Source organism: Aricia agestis, chromosome 5, assembly GCF_905147365.1.
Source record: "Aricia agestis chromosome 5, ilAriAges1.1, whole genome shotgun sequence".
Classification (NCBI taxonomy): domain Eukaryota; kingdom Metazoa; phylum Arthropoda; class Insecta; order Lepidoptera; family Lycaenidae; genus Aricia; species Aricia agestis.
In genome coordinates, this window is record NC_056410.1 from 21,543,865 (window position 1) to 21,562,999 (window position 19,135).

The following is a 19,135-nucleotide window of genomic DNA, read 5'->3' on the forward strand; positions in this document are numbered from 1 at the left end:
GTCGAGTATAATATTATGGCGGGAAAACTATATTCTTTATACAATTTTTTCTATAATATCGTCAGGTCAGTCAGGTCTAAAGTCTAGTCAAAGTCTAAGTATAAAGTCAATACAGTCAAGAAGTCAAGTCGGTCGATTCAGTAAAGTGGTAGGACGCTTTACTGAAACTTTTGATGGAGTTTTGGAGGGAACACAAAAGAGCACGTTTCTGGTTATTACATCACTTTCCCACACTTGTGCACGATAACGAATATTTAATGGTTAATATCCTACCAATATTACACATTAAAAACCCAGATAACACAATTTTAGGAAAATAATATAAAAACACAACATCACTCTTTCACATTCTTCCAAAAACTCACGATACGGTCATAGAAATAGGTGTTGCCAGTTATTTATTAATATGTTTCAAATAATGTAATGTAATTATTTTTTTAATTATATTCTTGGATAATCTTGCGGAAATAACAAAAAACAAGCCATATTAAAAATGACGATGTCTTTTGACAAATCGTATTCTCTTAGATCTAGTAACCCTGACGTCAATACCTGTCAACGTTAGCGCTCTCCATTGGCTATTGAAACCACATATGACGTAAAATAGGATCAATGAAATATGATAATGTAATATGCACATATGATCAAATGATCATATACATTGAATCCTTTAAATTACCTATATTATAAATGATCTAATATAAATGATAATGTAATAACCCCTTAATCATATTTAATTTTATTTCTCACAGATAATGACTGATAGTGACGTTTATTGTTGTTATTTTTCTGTTCTGCACTGTCTAGCGGCGCGACTAGTAGTGAAAAACACGAGAGTGTACAGTAATGCGCTCGCTTTCCTCGCGAGACCCTTTGTCTCGGGCGCAAAATACCGACACCGGACCGAGAGGGTCCGAGTCAGGCGAGACGAGGCGAGCGCAATTTACACATGATTTACACTCTCGCACTCGGACCGCCTCGCTGTATCTCGGCGAGAGTGTACAGCCGACATTAGTAAAGGGTCTACCACTTTACTAAAACCTCTGACTTGACTCGTTGACTTTACTGACTACTTTTTTAGACTTTTACTAGGCTTTCGACTTGACGATCATCTGGAAAAACGACTGTAAATTTTGTAAACTTTTCACGAATAAAAATTTTCCCCGCCATATTTTACTTGACACTGGCCATTGTTAAAAAGCCGAGCGCCATATTATGAAAAAATAAAACTGTCGTTTGTCAACTGTCAAATGTCACTTCAAGAGTCAAATTGGAGTCATCAGTCAACTGTCAAGTCAAGTCACAGCCCACAGGTGACATACACAGCGTTGCCAGAATGTTACTTTTGTAACATTTTACGTTACTTTTGACCCTTGCATGTTACATTCATGTGACATGACTACAGATGTTACTTTTACGTTACTTTTGGTAATTGAAAAAAAAAAGATGTTTGAAACCAAAAATGCGTAAACGAAACACACTTAGTTTTATTGAGTTTTGTCGTTACAGCTGACAAGGCTTTAAATGAACGTGGCGAAAAAAGGAACTAACGCTGCCATCATACAAAAACGCCATTTTTGACAGTTCTCCTTTATCAGCAGCGCCCCCGCCCACGTTCATATAATTTAAGTTTTGTTTAATGACCGTCATGTAGGTAGACTTGGAGCTAAACAAAATAAAATGCATTTGTAAAAATAAAATATAATCGGCCAAGTGTGAGTCTGACTCGCTCATAAAGGGTTCCGTACCGTGATAGAGCAAAAATAGGCCAAAAATTGTGTTTTTTTTTGTATAGAGCTTATTTTATTATATTTTCATTTTAATTTTTTTTTATTAATTAATAAAGTACACATATTTAATAAAGGATTTTGTGGAGATTTCAAGTGCCTACCAGTTACCATTATAGATATCCAGCAAAAAATGCCAAAAATCAAGTTAGTTGTATGGGATCCCCCTTTAACTATTATATTTTATATTTTGTTTTTAGCATTTGTGTTATAGAATACATAATCTGTGAAAACTTCATAAATCTAGCTATAGTGGTTCTTGCGATACAGCCTGGAGATATACACACGAACAGACGGACGTACATCAAAGTCTTAATAATAGAGTCCCGTTTTACCCTTTGTAGTATTTTTCGTGCATTCTGGATTCTGGGATCCCCCCCCCCCCCCCCCGCATTTAAAATATTAAAAAATACGAAATGTTACTTTTCCCCTCAAAGTGTTACCTTTCGCATGACAATATGTAACTTTGGAACATACATCACTGGCAACACTGGACATACAGATAGATTAGACTGCTCTGAAATAGATAAAATTTGTAAAGATGAAGATATAAGTGTACCCCGCCGCCCAGAAGATTTACTGTCTAATTACAATTTCTTCAAAATTTGAAAACATTTAATGTTTATACCGGTATATATGCTCAACGATGGAAAAAGTTTAAAAATAATTGTAAATAGGTACCGTAGTGTTTTGTTTTTTTTTTGTAAATAGTGCTTAGTGTGAACATTGGTGAGAGCCTGTGGTGAGAACCAACATAGAAGAAAGACATTCCTTTTTTTTAAATTTTAATCTGTTGTATTTTGTATTATTATTGTATTTTTTTTGGAGCAAAGGACTCGTTTCCAGCTCCCAATAAATTAAAAAAAAAAAAAAAAGATAGATTAGAAAAATTGATTTATGATCTAACAAAGAGGTTAGGTATATGGTTACGTAAATTCCTTCGAAGCTTAAATTAAGAGTATTTTACAAGAAAATAGCAAATAATCAACCAAAATGCGTTTGGGAAGAAAACAGGCTGAAATTGCTGCAAGTTTTCTACCGTCTCTGCTTGGATTTGGAGCATCAGCATTTGCAGGAATGCTGTACTTCACAGATTGGAAGGTAATCGTTACCAACATCCCCTATTACAATGGAAAATTCAAGGATCTGCCACAAGAAGAATAATCGCTGCCGATAATCGTACTAGGTACTTACTCTAATAAATAATGTAAAATAGATAATCATAAATGTGAAATCAAATGTTTAATTTTATTCTACCTTGATTTTACCCAGATCCAATAATTCTTAAAAATAATAAATCAATAATAATTATACACAATATTCAGTACTAACTGAATAAGTGTCAAGTAAACTTTATTTTTAACTGTAAAAATTGTGTCATTCATAATCATGGAAATAATATTTAACTCGCAAAGAAAAAGAGATCTATTAAGAGTTTTATGTCTGTCTGTGTGTGTGACTGTCCGACGTCTGTAGCATCGTAGCACCAATCTGATTGCATCATGTGGAATCTGATTGGATGCTACGATGCCACTATGGATTGACAATGATACCTCCATTAGAGCAGCTATCCCCAACCCGTGGCCCGGCCGGACTTTACTGTGGCCCGCCTGATGTTAAACCATTTTGAAATTCATGCCCACCAGCAAAATATAAATGTAAAGTCGTCGTTAAAGCCGTTAATTTCTATCCACTTTTAAATCATTAATTTTGAAGAACATTATTTTTTAAATTTTTGTTGTGACCAAGATCAAAACATGTTTGTGGCCCGTGTGAAAAAAAGGTTGGGGACTTTGCATTAGAGCTTATATTCACAGCCCCTTACTACATGAAAAAGACCTTAATGGAATCTATAACTTAATATTATTGATGAAATTTATTCTGTACTATAACCAAAATAAGTTTAAATTTTAATGTATGCTACATTAACTACTAGCTGTGCCTCGCGATGTTACCCGCGGTTTAAGTGACATAATAATATAATAAAAGGCTATGAATAGTACCAATAATAGGGTCAAAATGGTTTATGGTAGTGATGATGATGATGAATGTAATTTGCATAGCAGCATATTATGCTTTCCGTTCATAAAACAACGTTGACACTCCCAAACTTGTATCTATAAAGAGTCAGGAGTTCTCTCAGCACCTTCCGAACCATTGTATACATTGATGCAAAATCTTACTTGTTGGTAGCAAATGCTCACGAAACTGAAATTACCACATGTTTCCATATAAATTTTGAGTTACCTCGAACATATGAATCCCTTCATCCTGCTGGCCGATTCTGTATTGTACATTTGTGAGTTAATCACTGAGTTAGTAACGAAACAGAGGAGTGAGTAACGGAAAGTCTCACTTTTGTATGCAAGTGAATACAAACTCACTCCTCCGTTTCGTTACTAACTCAGTTATTAACTCACAAATGTACGATACAGAATCGGCCAGCTGCTGGCCACCACTTTTATGAATATGGTACCAAATTCGGATGATAACTATACACCAAAAGAAAATTTTTGTAAATCGGTTCACATATATTCTACTAATAGCCTGCCATTTTCGTAATCTCATTAATTGTACATGCAGCCTTATAACACTTTTACGTTACGGTAACGTAAAAGTATTAACGTTACTATTCTGTTACTTTTATGTTACTAGTGATAAAATTTTGGCTTTACCCAAAAAGCTATGCAATTTTTATAGCCAAAAACTGCCAAATTATTAATTGATGTGACATTTTTAGCACTAATGCCTATAATAATGAATATATAGCACGAATAAGGGATTAATAAACTTATAAATTATCTTTTTAGCTTACAAAAATACCGATTGAAAAGCCCAAAAAACGTTGTTCAAAACTTACGTATTTAATGTTAAATCCACGTGTTTGAGGCATTCTTTGGCCATTCTTATGGTTTATTATTCAGCGGAACTACAAAACTCAACAATATCTAGCATTAAATGTTCACTAAAAACCATTATTATCACTTTTATTACATGAAATATGCAGACCGACTCCTTTGTTATGTCCTAGTAAGTAGGACATAACATTACACGCTTTTGACGCTTAAATACCGATATAAGACTCTCTCCAGTTTAAAGTATCTCAATGATACACACTCAACGAGAGCCTCTCGCCAAGATCCTGGGCCGTATGTGCTTGCCTTGCTTTTCCTCACGTGAGCCAACGAGACGAGTGTGAGAGCACCTTGTACACACTCGTGCTCGGCCTGTCTCTGGGTGTCTCGACAAATGTGTACAGCCGCCGTAATATTGTAACAGTGTCAGGGGACAGCCAAGTAAAGTTTAGGGTCAACCAGGCCAAAACACAATGAGTTGAACCAAGTCCCTGATTGTCTTTGTTTTGGTTTGGTGTGATGACTGACCCTTAAACTATTTTAAGAGAAATAATTTACAAATAGGGGCATTCCACCCTAAGTGGACAGGCAAAAAAATTTAAACCGACTTTGCGGAAAGAGCAAAATTGTTGTGATTTGTATAGGCATGTACCCGAGCATCATGAGATTTTCCATGCATAAGTAAAAAAAAGTAACTCTGACGGCGCTGCTACTTGTTCACAACAAACTACATAATATATACTTTCACAGTTTATAGGGGACCTATAGTCTATACACACCCTAAAGTGTTATCACTTACTTTTGTTAGGTACACCTGTAGATACAGATCTATATCTAAATAATGAAATCCCTGGATTTGTCATAGAGGGACCTACAAAAAAAAGGTTTATAAGGACATTTTTATTAAAATCAAACCACTTTGTTACCTTATTATTTATTATTTTATTTAAAACTAGTGAGATTTAAAAAAGTGCAAATTAGGTAATGTCCAATAGGACATAGTACCCTACCATTGATTTCTCAGAAACTAGTTATTAAAACTGTACTTCTACTATGTGTGACAAAACAAAATATTAATGATCAATATCTTCCAACATATACATAAAATAGTTACTGTCGAAAGGGATACAGGAAGAAATAACAAATATTAAAGTGCACAACTTAATAACAATAACTATAGAACAATAATTGTGTTCTCTAATAACTTTAGTCACAATTAACACACAATACAACACATACATTTTATACTTAGGCATATTATTATATCTGTCAAGGCCTTGTTTAATATTGCTTAACCTATAAAGTATAATATATATTTTGAACATAAAGTAGTACATAATTAGGCCAATAACGACTGCCACTGGAAGAATATTAATAATAATTGATTAGAAAACCTAAGCGCGACTCGCCTTAACCTTCGTACACTACCTGCACATCACACAACATTTACTCAATAGATTTATCGACTCAACTTCTTATATAAAAAAACATGTAATTAATACTGAACAAAGATGACTCGACAATAGCAAAAACTAACGATATACATGTATCGAAAAACCTTACAACGACGTGTTAAAATACTGTCATACTCAGGAGGACTACTACGAGGAACGAAATATTATATATTGAGTTGGGGAGGTACTACTAACTAAAACCTGACTGCTACCACTATCATGACCTAGCGTGTGTTGAAACGCGACGGGAGTCAGCACTCAGCAGGCGCGCAGCGGCGCCGCGGAGCCGCCCACTCGGACGTGTCTACCTGAAACATAAAGCGCTGTTCACTTTCACTACACGAGTCTTTTCCCCAGAGTCAGGTATGGTGACATTGGGGAACCGGCCCATCACTGAATAGAAGGGAGTACAGTAACGTAGAGAAACAACAGCTCTTACTGTAATGGTAGGGTCTAGGGGGAGGAGGGGCGCGCAGCGGCTAGAAGCGCAGCTCGGCGTCGCCGCTGCCGCCGGCGTCCTCGTCATCGAGCCCCCCGCCCCCCGTGCCCCCCTCCCCCGGCTCGTCCTCGTCCACGCTGTTGGGCGAGTGGGCCCCCTCGCCGGGACAGCGCGGCGCGCCCTTGGTCCGCGAGCCCGCGAGCTCCACGCCGTGCGCATCGACGCACCAGCACACGCCGAGCGCGCTGTGGCACTGCCGCGGCCGGTAGAACCCGCGCGCGTCGCACGACGGCACGTACGCCCCTGAACATCGACAACAGTCTTTCAATGGAATAAGCAGTAGTAATATAGTCAGAAATCCATACTTTACTAATATTATAATTAATAATTGTGCGAAAGTGTGTCTGTCTGTCTGTTACCTTTTCACGCCCAAACCGCTGAACTGATTTTGCTGAAATTTGGTATGGAGATACTTCGAGTCCGGAGAAAGGATATAGGATACTTTTTATTTCGATTTTTTTTTTATTTTATTGATTTACTAAACTAGATAATACACAAAGTGTAGGTACATCCTGCTTGAAGTGAATACTACATGCAAAATAAATCTAAGTTATAAAAATGGTGCTAAATTCTTGTTACCTAATCTTTGCTTACAATTTTATTTATAACTTATCTTTGAATAATGGGACAGAAGTACCAAAAATATCGATTTTATAAGGCACACATTCGGTATAATGGGGAGTTTTGTCCATAATTTGTGTGGTGTACAGATATGTCAAAGTTTTTTCTATTTCCAGTACGGCCCGGTCGAGGAACTGATAAATTGATCTTATTTAGAAGTGGGGTGCTGTCTAAATTCCCGTTAATTAATGTAAAAAAACAATATCGGAGATGCGACGTCTATGCTTAAGTGAAACTAAATTGAAGTGTGCTAATTTAGCTTCATAAGAAATTAAATTTTGACAAAGGTTTTGAGAGTAACATAAATGATACAAGAAGTGTTTTTGGCAGTTTCTCGATTCTCGAAATGTGGGCATAATAAAATGGATTCCATACTTGAGAACAATATTCAACAATGGAACGAACAAAACAGTTAAAAAGTATCACCGGTATTTCTGGATCTTTGAAAAACTTTGTCTAATTACAAAACCAGCCATTTTAACAGCTTTAGATGCTATACTATTTATATTATGTTCTCGAAAATCTAGTTTGCTATCAACTATAACACCCAAATCACGCATAGAAGACACTTCTGTAGGATTGCTAGAGATATGGTACATGTGACGGAAAGGATTACGTTTACGTGAAAATTTTATGTAATAGCATTTTGTATGTACGGTTCCCGCGCGATAAACGAATTTTGGCGCAACGAAGTTGCGGGCGTCATCTATTTCATTTGATATCCAACTAGCCACCGTTTTTTTATTTCTCTATTTTAAGTCGCTTAGAGGGCGCTGCAGTCAATATATAACACGACATCACGTAGCCCTAAGCCCCTAAAACTAGAAGCTCGCAACGTCGCCTCATTCGTCGAATTAATTTAACTAATTAATAGGTTATGAACATACGCCGTAGTCGCCGTAAAAAGCGAAGGAGGTGCGGTGTTCACATAATTATTATAATATTTGAATATTCAGATTTATTAACAGAAAATGTTGAATCTGCAGTAAAAAAAACACTGCAATTTACAGCCGCATATCAATACGATTTTTATTATTTATTTATAATGTCCCTTTACTGGTTTTAGTTCATTCGATAAAATGTTGCTAGCTAGAGTGATATGTGCGGTCGGTACCCGGTTGCGGTGCGGGATGCGCGCGCGCGAGGGCGGCGCAGGGGCGGAGCGCGCGCCGCAGGCACCCGCACCACGCCGCGCGCGACAGCGGCGCCCCCGCCCCGCCGCACGACGCCAGGAAGGGGCGCAGGCAGCGCTCGCGCTCGTCGTGGCGCAGCGCCCACAAGTCCGCCGCCGACAGCTCGCCGTCGCCACCCGCGTCCAGGTGCGCGAACATCCAGCGCACCTCCGGCCGGCAGCCGCGCGGCCAGCCCGCCGCCGCCGGCGCCGCGCCGCCCGCCTCCTCCAGCAGCACCGAGAACCAGTCCAGCAGCCGGTCCGCCATCTCGTCCAGCGCGCACGCCGGTCGGACGGGCGCCGCGCACGGGCAGAACCCGCGGCACGCCAGCTGCACCGGCGGCCGCGCGCGCCGCACGCAGTTGTGTAGGTCGAGGCGGCACAGTGACGAGTAGGTGCGGTTGTCGGAGCCGCACAGGAAGGCAGCGCGTGCGGCGCCCCCGCACCCCGCGCACCGCGCCCCGCCCCGCCCCTCGCCCCGCGCCCGCCCGCGCGCCGCCGTCTCGTAGAACACGTCGTCGTCGTCGCCCGCGCTGCCGCCGCCGCCGCCGCCGCCGCCCGCTCTCTCCGCTACGATCACATCCCTGCAATTCCGACGAATTTCAGATGTAGTGCACGGTTTATTTACTAATTTTATAGATTTTTATTTTATTTTAAAGGAAAATTCAGCTAGTACAAAGGTAGGATTAAAAAGTAACAATACAAATGCCAGTTAAAAGTTTTCGCGACTAAGTACTTATTTGTTCAAATTGTACATTAATTTGAATGACGTCGAATTGACGCACTGTTATGATGAACAGAAAATAAAACCGGCCAAGTGCGAGTTGGACTCGCCCATGAAGGGTTCCGCAGCAGCAATAAGGTTTATTTTTATGAAATTAAAAGGTTTTTAATTTATTTTTATGAAATTAAAAGGTTTTTAATTTATTTTTATATTTCAGTTGATTTAATGAAAGTTAATTTAAGGTTTACCATTTATGACGTATAAAAAAAATTACCTGCTAGATCTCGTTCAAACCAATTTTCGTTGGTAGTTTTTATAGTATTTTTTATTTATTTTTATTAAATAAGGGGGCAAACGAGCAAACGGGTCACCTGATGGTAAGCAACTACCGTCGCCCATGGACACTCGCAACATCAGAAGAGCTGCAGGTGCGTTGCCGGCCTTTTAAGAGGGTATACGCTCTTTTCTTGAAGGTTTGCAGGTCGTATCGGTCCGGAAATACTGCTGGTGACAGCCCATTCCAGAGTTTTACAGTGCGCGGCAGAAAGTTACGCGAAAAACGCACTGTGGAAGACTGCCACTCATCAAGGTGATGAGGATGGTATGTTTTTCGCGTGGGACGATAGCGAAAAGTTGCAGGTGGTATGATTCCGAACAATTCCTCAGAGCACTCCCCGTGATACAACCGATAGAGGATGCAGAGTGAAGCAACATCTCGGCGTAATTCCAGGGGGTCCAAGCTGTTTGAAACACTATGGCAATCAACAATTCGAGCAGCCCTTCGTTGGATACGATCCAGAGGGAGCAGTTGGTATTTTGGCGCCCCTGCCCAGAGATGAGAACAATATTCCATATGAGGCCGAACCTGCGCCTTGTAGAGTTGTAGGCGTTGGTCCGGACTGAAGTACTGTCTCGCTCTGTTAAGAACGCCAAGCTTCTTTGAGGCTAATTTGGCCTTACCCTCAAGATGATATCGGAACTGGACTTCGCTCGATATGTTGACGCCAAGTATCTCAATGCTAGGGGAGATGGTTAAAGATGTGCCCTCGAAACGAGGATAAACGACCATTGGTGACTTTTTAGTGGTGAACGCGCAGACTTGTGTCTTGGCGGGGTTGAATTGGACTAAGTTACGTCTACCCCATTCAGAGACCTTCTCCAATGAATTCTCCACCTTAGACACAAGTTCGTTTCGACTCTCAGTGACATTTTGCCGAGAAATATTAGGGGAGCCGGTATATACAGCATCACCTGTACTATCATCCGCATAGCAATGAATGCCTTTGGTTTGTAACATGTCATTGATATGCAGTATGAATAGAGTAGGCGATAGCACACAGCCCTGAGGGACACCAGCATTAACAGACTGAGTTTCCGAGCATTCGCCGTCAACTACGACCTTTATGCTTCTGTCTGCTAAGAAACTAGTGACCCACTTACATAATTTCTCGGGTAGCCCGTATGATGGAAGCTTTGATAGCAGCGCTTTATGCCAAACCCGATCGAAGGCCTTCGCAATGTCCAAACTAACAGCCAATGCCTCTCCCTTCGACTCAATTGCCTGAGCCCAACGATGAGTCAGGTATGCCAAGAGATCACCAGCCGAGCGACCCTTACGGAACCCGTATTGTTTGTCGCTTAGCAATCCCTGGCCGTCCAAGTATCGAAGAAGCTGGCTATTGATAATGGATTCCATTATCTTCGAGAAGAGAGAGGTTATAGCGATTGGTCTGTAGTTGGAAGGATTTGAGCGATCACCTTTTTTGGGGATCGGGTGCACCAAGGCTGTCTTCCAGGAAGCCGGGACGATGCCAGTAGAATAGGAGAGCCGAAAAAGACGCGTCAAGACCGGAGCCAACTCTGGAGCACACTTTTTCAACACAATAGGCGGGATTCCGTCAGGCCCACTCGACTTTTGGATATCAAGGGAACTAGTAATGTACATCATATATTTTTTTAGACTTATCATGCCCCCGCCCATTAAATTTTGGAACACACTTTGGACACACATTTTACCACTTTGGAAGAGTCTCTCTCGCAAACTATTCACGTTAGAAAAAAATCATAAAAGAAACTTCAATATGATTTTTAAAGACCTATCCATAGATACCACACACGCATAGCTTAGATGAAAAAAAAATTTTTTTTGTTGGTTTAAGATTTATCATTTATGACGTATAAAAAAAAACTACTTGCTAGATCTCGTTCAAACCAATTTTCGTTGGTAGTTTTTATAGTAATGTACATCACAAAGTTTCATACTTTTGATATTTAACAAGTGTTAAGAATAATAGGATAGAAATCTAAACACTAAAATACAATCTAAAATATACAGATACATTATATAAACAAACTTTAAATATAAAACTATAAAAAGAAAAACTTGCCCAAGTCGTCCCCATCTGGCAGAGTGCCCAGCAAGCTGACAGCATTGCCACGTTGGATGGCAATTGCTATCCGCTGTGCCAGGTAGCTCCCAGCTCTGGGGTCTCGGGTGGCTTCAACAAGCTTCTTAGATATTCCTCTAAAAAGCTTATGTGCCCCCGGACCCCATGCGCCTACAGTTTCCACCCCAAACGGTCATGTACATCATATATTTTTTAGACTTATCATGCCCCTACTTTAGAAGTTAGAGGGGGGGGGGGCACATTTTACCACTTTGGAAGAGTCTCTCTCGCAAACTATTCAGGTTAGAAAAAAATGATATTAGGAACCTCAATATACCTAATATATAAAAATTCATAAAAGAAACTTCAATATGATTTTTAAAGACCTATCCATAGATACCCCACACGCATAGGTTAGATGAAAAAAATTTTTTTTTTGTCCGTTTGAGATATATCATTTATGACGTATAAAAAAAACTACTTGCAAGATCTCATTCAAACCAATTTTCGTTGGTAGTTTTTATAGTAATGTACATCATATATTTTTTTAGACTTATCATGCCCCTACTTAAGAAGTTAGAGGGGGTGGGGGGGACACACATTTTACCACTTTGGAAGAGTCTCTCTCGCAAACTATTCAGGTTAGAAAAAAATGATATTAGGAACCTCAATATACCCCACACGCATAGGTTAGATGAAAATTATTTTTTTTTGTTTCAGTTGTAACTTGTACCTATGGAGACCCCTACCTTAATGCGGTTCACAGACTACATCTACTTACCAAGTATATTCAATAGTATATAGCTCTTATAGTTTCGGAGAAAAGTGGCTGTGACATACGGACGGACAGACAGACAGACATGACAAATCTATAAGGGTTCCGGTTTTTGCCATTTGGCTACGGAACCCTAAAAAATAACAATAAAATGATAGCCTATCCTTGGATCGTTAGTATCAGTAATGTGCAAATTCTATGTCTGTGGGTGGGGGAGATGGCGACTCACCCTCGTCTCAGCACGGCCTTCTTGTTGTCGCAGAGCGCGGTGTAGGAGTCCCGCAGCAGGCACACCTCGCGCTTCTTGCACACCAGCGTGCGGCACAGCGGGTCTGAAACCGAACCGTCCGCTAATTAGCACCTACGACCCTGGTACGAGGCAGACCGTAGAAGGTGCACTCAAAATAAACACACCGGCAAAATTAGAGGAACATAACAAAATTTTCAATTTTTTTTAAATTGTTCACTGTTTTTTATATATTTATTTATTTATTTACTGATTGATTATTAAAAAATAAATTTTATATAAATTTAGGGCATAAAAACGTGAAAAATAGAAAAAAATCAGCAAAAATCAAAAAATTAAGAAAATCTTTGAAATTTCAGTAGTAAGTTTTTAAGATAAATTCTCCATTTTTATTAAAGAAATGCCATGTTAAAAGCGTGTAATGCCTTCTATGGATCTCAAGAGGGCCAGGATACGCCATTCCATGCTTGCATTTTAATAGTCAATCATTTCCTGTGGGATATTCTCCTACTCCTCCAGTAGCGCCAACTCGAGCTCCTGGACACATATTGGAGCTGGAGTTTTAACTCGTACCGTTCACCCATTGATGTGCCACACGTCTTCAATCGGATCCACATCCGTATCCGGATCCGTAGACCACGCTGGCCTCTCCACCTGGGCTACGCCAGCATCGTTTAGGTAATAATGCCCGATTTTCTTACTCTATGGACGCACATAAAATTGAAATTACTACCTAAAACTTTGTAAAAGGCATACCACGCAGTTCCAGGATGTCGGTGCTATAGCACTGTACTGTCAAAGTACCATCATCTATAATCATCAGCTCCATGCGGGCTCCAAATCATATGCAACTCCAAACCATTACGGAGCCTGCATCATAGGCCACTGTTTCCGGTAAGTTTGATGGCCTGTAGCTTTCCTTATGATTTATCCACATTCTTTATCGCCTGTCAATACAATGTACACAGAATTTGCTCCCATCACTGTACAGCACAAGATTTCACTCACTTGTCTAATTTTGATGTTCACGCGCAAATCTTAGCCTGGCTCTTCGGTGTCCTGTCTCAAGTTTTGGTGCCCTTGCTGGCACTTTTGAGTTTAATTTAACTTCTTTGAGTCTTCTTCTTACTGTACAATCACTTATACGTTCATCTTGGACCTGTTCCGACAGGTTTCATGTCTGCATAGCAGTTTGAGGTCGATTTCTTAAGTTTTGTTTCCTTACAAAATGGTCATCCTGAACCATTGTCACCCGATATCTGCCTTGTTCTCGTCTCCGAACGTAAGATCCAGTCTCTCTGAAGCGTTGAAAGTTACGATGAACCACGGAAGCCGACACACCTAAGGCCTGACTGACCGAACGGTAGGTGTGACATTTCTCTATCGTGGTTACAGCTCTAGCTGTCGCAGATGCTGGGAAATCACTAATTTTGTATCTAAGCAATGTGTTCTTCCAAAAACCAAACAATCAAATGAGCTGAGCATACCTTTCACCCCGCTAAAACGCCATTCTTATCAGGAACACTTACAACGTCAATAATCGAAAAACACTTATTAGGGCATAATTGCTATAAAAACCTGTCAACTTGCCAGTTTTGTTCAATATTTTATTTCTTGAATGAGCTTAGAAGCTATAAAAAAGGCTTTCAGACAGCCCGACCCACTTGAGTTCAAGTTTTGGCCCTTTTTACCTATGTTCCGCTAATTTTGCCAGTGTGTGTACTTATAATATACTTATAATATATAATTATAATATATGCGAATGTAATACTAAAAAGAGCCAAATTTTAATATTCCTAACGCCGAAGCAGATAGTTCGCCGTGTGCCTCCGATATGCCTCGGTGGCACTCCCCTGGCAGCTCCAGGTCCTGGGTCATATTGTCACGAGTGACCTCAGAGACGATGATGACATTGAGGGGGAACGCAGGGCGCTGACGGTGAGGGGCAATATGATAGCTCGCAGGTTCTCTCGCTGTACTACGGACGTTAAAACGACTCTGTTCAGAGACTTCTGTCAGTCGTTTTATTCGGGTGGCCTGTGGCTGACATAATATTTGCGCCGAACCTACAGCGTCCTGCGCGTTCAATACAACAATATCTTCAGAATGCTGCTTGGGCTGCCATGGGCCATGGCGCTGCAGTGCGGCAAAAATGTTTGCAGAGTCTCACGTTGACAGCTTTCACCCACTGACGCGTGCTATTGCAGAGACTTCGTGGAAGTGAAAACTGTGAGTGAATCTGAAGGTTTTCCTCTAAATTAGACTGTCCCATTCAAAAACACTGGATGAAGATAGGGATAGGATTGTGTCGTACTAACACTACTAACATACCTACTTACGCTAATTGTAACTTTTTTATTTTATGAAATAAGGGGGGCAAACGAGCAAACGGGTCACCTGATGGAAAGCAACTACCGTCGCCCATGGACACTCGCAACATCAGAAGAGCTGCATGTGCGTTGCCAGCCTCTTAAGAGGGAATACGCTCTCTTCTTGAAGGTTTGCAGGACGTATAAGTCCGGAAACACGGCTGGTGACAGTTCGTTCTAGAGTTTTACAGTGCGCGGCAGAAAGTTACGCGAGAAACGCACGGTGGAAGACTGCCACTCATCAAGGTGATGAGGATGGTATATTTTTCGCGTGAGACGATGGCGAAAAGTCGCAGGTGGTATGATTCCGAACAATTCCTCAGAGCACTCCCCGTTATACAACCGATAGAGGATGCAGAGTGAAGCTACATCTCGGCGTAATTCCAAGGGGTCCAAGCTGTTTGAAACACTATGGCAGTCAACAATTTGAGCGGCCCTTCATTGGATACGATTCAGAGGGAGCAGTTGGTATTTTGGCGCCCCTGCCCAGAGATGATTCTTATAACTCGTTGGCTGTTAGTTTGGACATTGCGAAGGCCTTTGATCGGGTTTGGCATAAAGCGCTGCTATCAAAGCTTCCATCATACGGGCTGCCCGAGAAATTATGCAAGTGGGATACAAGTTTCTTAGCAGACAGAAGCAGTTGACTGCGTCGTAGTTGACGGCGAATGCTCGGAAACTCAGCCTGTTGATGTTGGTGTCCAGCCGACCAGCCGAGCGACCATTACGGAACCCGTATTGTTTGTCGCTTAGTAATCCCTGGCCTTCCAAGTATCGAAGACGCTGGCTATAGATAATGGATTCTATTATCTTCGAGAAGAGAGAGGTTATAACGATTACCTTTTTTGGGGATCGGGTGCACCAAGGCTTCCAAGAAGCCGGGACGATGCCAGAGGAATAGGAGAGCCGAAAAAGACGCGTCAAGACTGGAGCCAACTCTGGAGCACACTTTTTCAATACAATAGGAGGGATTCCGTCAGGCCCACTCAACTTTTGGGTATCAAGGGAACGAAGGGCTTTTCGAACTGAGCGCTGATGAAACCGATGCTCGAACATCGCGGTATGGTCGGCGGTTTCTGCCCCCCGTCATCTAGGGTCGAGTTTGACGCAAAGAGTTTGCCCAGAAGATCGGCTTTGTATTTTGCGTCCTGGGTCAACGGTCCATTTCCTACGTATAGGGATAGTAGGATTGGCTTGCAGAAATTCCCTTCAATAGCTTTGGCCAGAGACCAGAATGCACGGGTTCCCGAGAGGATGCGCTCGAGTCTCTTACCAATTCCATTGACGTGCTGTTCCTTTGCCCGAGTGATCTCTCTCTTGAGGGACCTAGAGGCAAGGTTGTACTCCATTTTATATGTGCTGGTATTTAAATCCCGAGCAGACACTGCATTGGCCCAGGATTGGTAAGCCTCCTGCTTCCGGCGAGAAGCTTTTTTGGAGGATGAACCAAACCAGGGACGAAATCTGCCGCCAGTTGGCACTACAGAGGACGGAATGAAAAGTTCCACCCCTTGCATCACCACACTGGCAACAGAGTCGGCACTTCGGCAGTGTTGTCGGGATCATCCGGCGAGAAGCACACGTGCCCCCAAGGGTAGGATGCAAAAAACGACCGCATCCAACTAACTGTCACTAACAAATCTATGGACACAATTAGTCTGAAATAAAGTTTTATTTTTATTTATAATAACTTAAACAAAAAATAAGTTATTATATTGACTGACCAATGAGGTCGTGCACATAATACATAATTATATTATCTCGAATTAGTGGTGACCACTTCGGTCTTCGAGATATTATATAATTTCGTTAGAAATTATTACGTTACATTTCGATGATACAGGAATTTAAAAAAAAAACCGGCCAAGTGCGAGTTGGACTCGCCCATGAAGGGTTCCGCAGCAGCAATAAAGTTTATTTCTATGAAATTAAAAGGTTTTTGATTTATTTTCATATTGATTTAATGAAAGTTAAATTAAGGTTTACCATTCATGACGTATAAAAAAACTACTGGCTAGATCTCGTTCAAACCAATTTTCGTTAGTAGTTTTCATAGTAATATATAAGTATCATATATTTTTTTAGAATTATCATGGGGGGGGGGGGGGGGGCGGACACATTTTAACACTTTGGAAGAGTCTCTCTCGCAAACTATTCAGGTTAGAAAAAAATGATATTAAAAACCTCAATATGATTTTTGAAGACCTATCCATAGATACCTACTCCACACGCATAGGTTAGATGATTTTTTTTTGTTTTAGTCGTATCTATGGGGACCCCTAAAATTTTTTTGTATCAAAATCTTAAAGCGGTTCACAGACTACATCTATTTACCAAGTTTCAATCTTATAGCTCTTATAGTTTCGGAAAAAAGTGGCTGTGACATACGGACAGACAGACAGACAGATAGATAGACAGACAGACATGACGAATCTATAAGGGTTCCCTTTTTTGCCATTTGGTTACGGAACCCTAAAAACTATTTGGAAAGTAGATGGAAAATGATTATTTTTTCAAAACAAAATAGTAATTGGATGCTTAAATAATTTTAGTTCAAATTTCTTTTATATTTACATATCTAGATTACAAAACATTAAAAAAAAAACAGCTAGACTCGTATTTGTAAAAGTTTCATGTACTGCGCACTAGATGGCGCTTTTGGGACATCGCGTTAGATGAACTCGGTTTATTTGGAGTTTACGTAAACATGCTAAGAAGCCGGGGGTGATTTGTGAATTGTGGCGGGTCAGAACTTCATACGAGTAGGAAATTTGCATATGTACGAAGTTTTGTGGGTCGTCCCACACTTCGGATTTCAGATCATAGGTGATAGAATATAATATTTTACTCACTGTGCGGGTCATAGGTGTATCGCCGCGGCCGGCGCGCCGCCCCCGCGCTCCCCGCGCCCCCCACATTGCCCGACGGCAGCACATCCTGAAATATACACGTTGTCATTGTCAGTACTTTGACTATTCGGCCGCTTGACCCGCTCCTCAAAAACATTGAGAGGCACCTCCAACCTAATTGTAACCTTATATTGCTCAAATCTTAGAAGGATAAGAGTGTCCTTATATTATTAAATAAATTGCGTCCACACTCGGGCACTTTATACTCCTAAATGACTTCCGCGTATCTAGCTCAATTTACTACTATACTATTAATTATTTCCAAGAATTAAGTATAGATCGAACCTCCTATTAGTATCTATTAAGACTTAAGCTAGATTTTAATGTTACTGGTAGCTGGTACGCCGTATCGATATGCACAGCAGCGGTTTTAGTACGTATTTATTTATTTGTCATCACACACTTAAACTATACATTACAGGGTTTACCTAATGCGATAGTACCGTACATAATGTTGTATAACAATAGTGCTAAAATTATAATTTCATAAGTATCCACAATAATATTAAAACGCTAGTGTTGTAGTCCGGCCGGGGCCTCTCGCATGACCGTGAAGTTTCAAGGGCTTCGGTTCGCTCGCAGTCGCGCCGTACAAACTGATTAAGTACCTAATCTAATTATTTTTTCTATACCGTATTTAATTTAACAACTTAAGTATGTTATGGTATGTTATAAATTATAATAATTTAAAATAAATATAGGTACTTACTTATAAATTTGTTATAATCAACGTTGGTATAATTATCAGATATATAGTGATTAGTGATAAGACTGATCGTTGTGTCATGTGTGTGACTAACATAAAAGAGACTGATTTTGATGCAATCTATAGCCTAGGCCCTAGACATGCCGAGCTACCTAGTCACCTAGTCTGTCCGATGCATTTCGTTCGCGGATGAAAGTAGTATCTAAGATAAACAATATTTCATGCCCTTCACCTGAACGCGGGACCTCAAGCGGTCGGAACGAGTTTGACGGGAGCGCGTGGTGGGATGGGGAGAGTGGGGTCGTACCGGGGCGTCGTCGAACTCGAAGTCCTGGTCGAGGCGGCGGTCGGCGGCGGCCAGCGCCAGCAGCGCCGCGCTCAGCAGCAGCAGCGGCCCCGTGCGCATCTCGCCAGCTCAGCACACACAGCAGCCCGCTCCGCTCGCCCGCCCTGAGCGCACTGCCGCGCCGCGCCGCCGCCGGCCGCACCCGCCCCGACACCCGCCCCGACACCGACCCACTGCACCGATCCGCTTTTGTGCCTACCACGACACAACCTCCCGAGTCTCACTCCACTCGTTGGCTACATGGAAATATTAAGTATACCTATACAAGGTGTAACTAAGTGATAA

General features: G+C 41.1%; 2 protein-coding genes across 3 annotated transcripts; one reads left to right on the forward strand and one right to left on the reverse strand.

Moving 5' to 3' along the window:
- The first annotated feature begins 2,676 nt into the window (after positions 1-2,676).
- On the forward strand, positions 2,677-3,021 carry LOC121726796 (cytochrome b-c1 complex subunit 10-like). Its single transcript, XM_042114323.1, has one exon. It carries the CDS (start codon positions 2,781-2,783, stop codon positions 2,949-2,951), a length of 171 nt encoding a protein of 56 aa, XP_041970257.1. The 5' UTR covers positions 2,677-2,780; the 3' UTR covers positions 2,952-3,021.
- A 2,539-nt stretch (positions 3,022-5,560) lies between these two features.
- LOC121726794 (proteoglycan Cow) lies at positions 5,561-18,968 on the reverse strand. Of its 2 annotated transcripts, none has more exons than XM_042114320.1 (6): positions 18,812-18,968; positions 17,742-17,826; positions 12,503-12,605; positions 8,331-8,971; positions 6,536-6,838; positions 5,561-6,404 (listed from the first exon to the last, which is right to left on the reverse strand). In XM_042114320.1, exons 1-5 carry the CDS (start codon positions 18,908-18,910, stop codon positions 6,576-6,578), a joined length of 1,191 nt encoding a protein of 396 aa, XP_041970254.1. In that variant the 5' UTR covers positions 18,911-18,968; the 3' UTR covers positions 5,561-6,404; positions 6,536-6,575. The 2 variants fall into 2 exon arrangements, with proteins under 2 accessions (XP_041970254.1, XP_041970255.1); XM_042114321.1 differs by having other exon boundaries at positions 6,527-6,838.
- Between the last annotated feature and the right edge of the window lie 167 nt (positions 18,969-19,135).

Bases quoted from the DNA above. Each gene is read 5' to 3' on its own strand.
- LOC121726796 (XM_042114323.1), top strand. From the start codon at position 2,781: ATGCGTTTGGGAAGAAAACAGGCTGAAATTGCTGCAAGTTTTCTACCG.
- LOC121726794 (XM_042114320.1), bottom strand. From the start codon at position 18,910: ATGCGCACGGGGCCGCTGCTGCTGCTGAGCGCGGCGCTGCTGGCGCTG. The intron at 12,606-17,741 runs GTGAGTAAAATA...GTTCGGTTTCAG, and splicing joins ATACACCTATGACCCGCACA to ACCCGCTGTGCCGCACGCTG. The intron at 6,839-8,330 runs GTACCGACCGCA...GTCGATGTTCAG, and splicing joins GCATCCCGCACCGCAACCGG to GGGCGTACGTGCCGTCGTGC.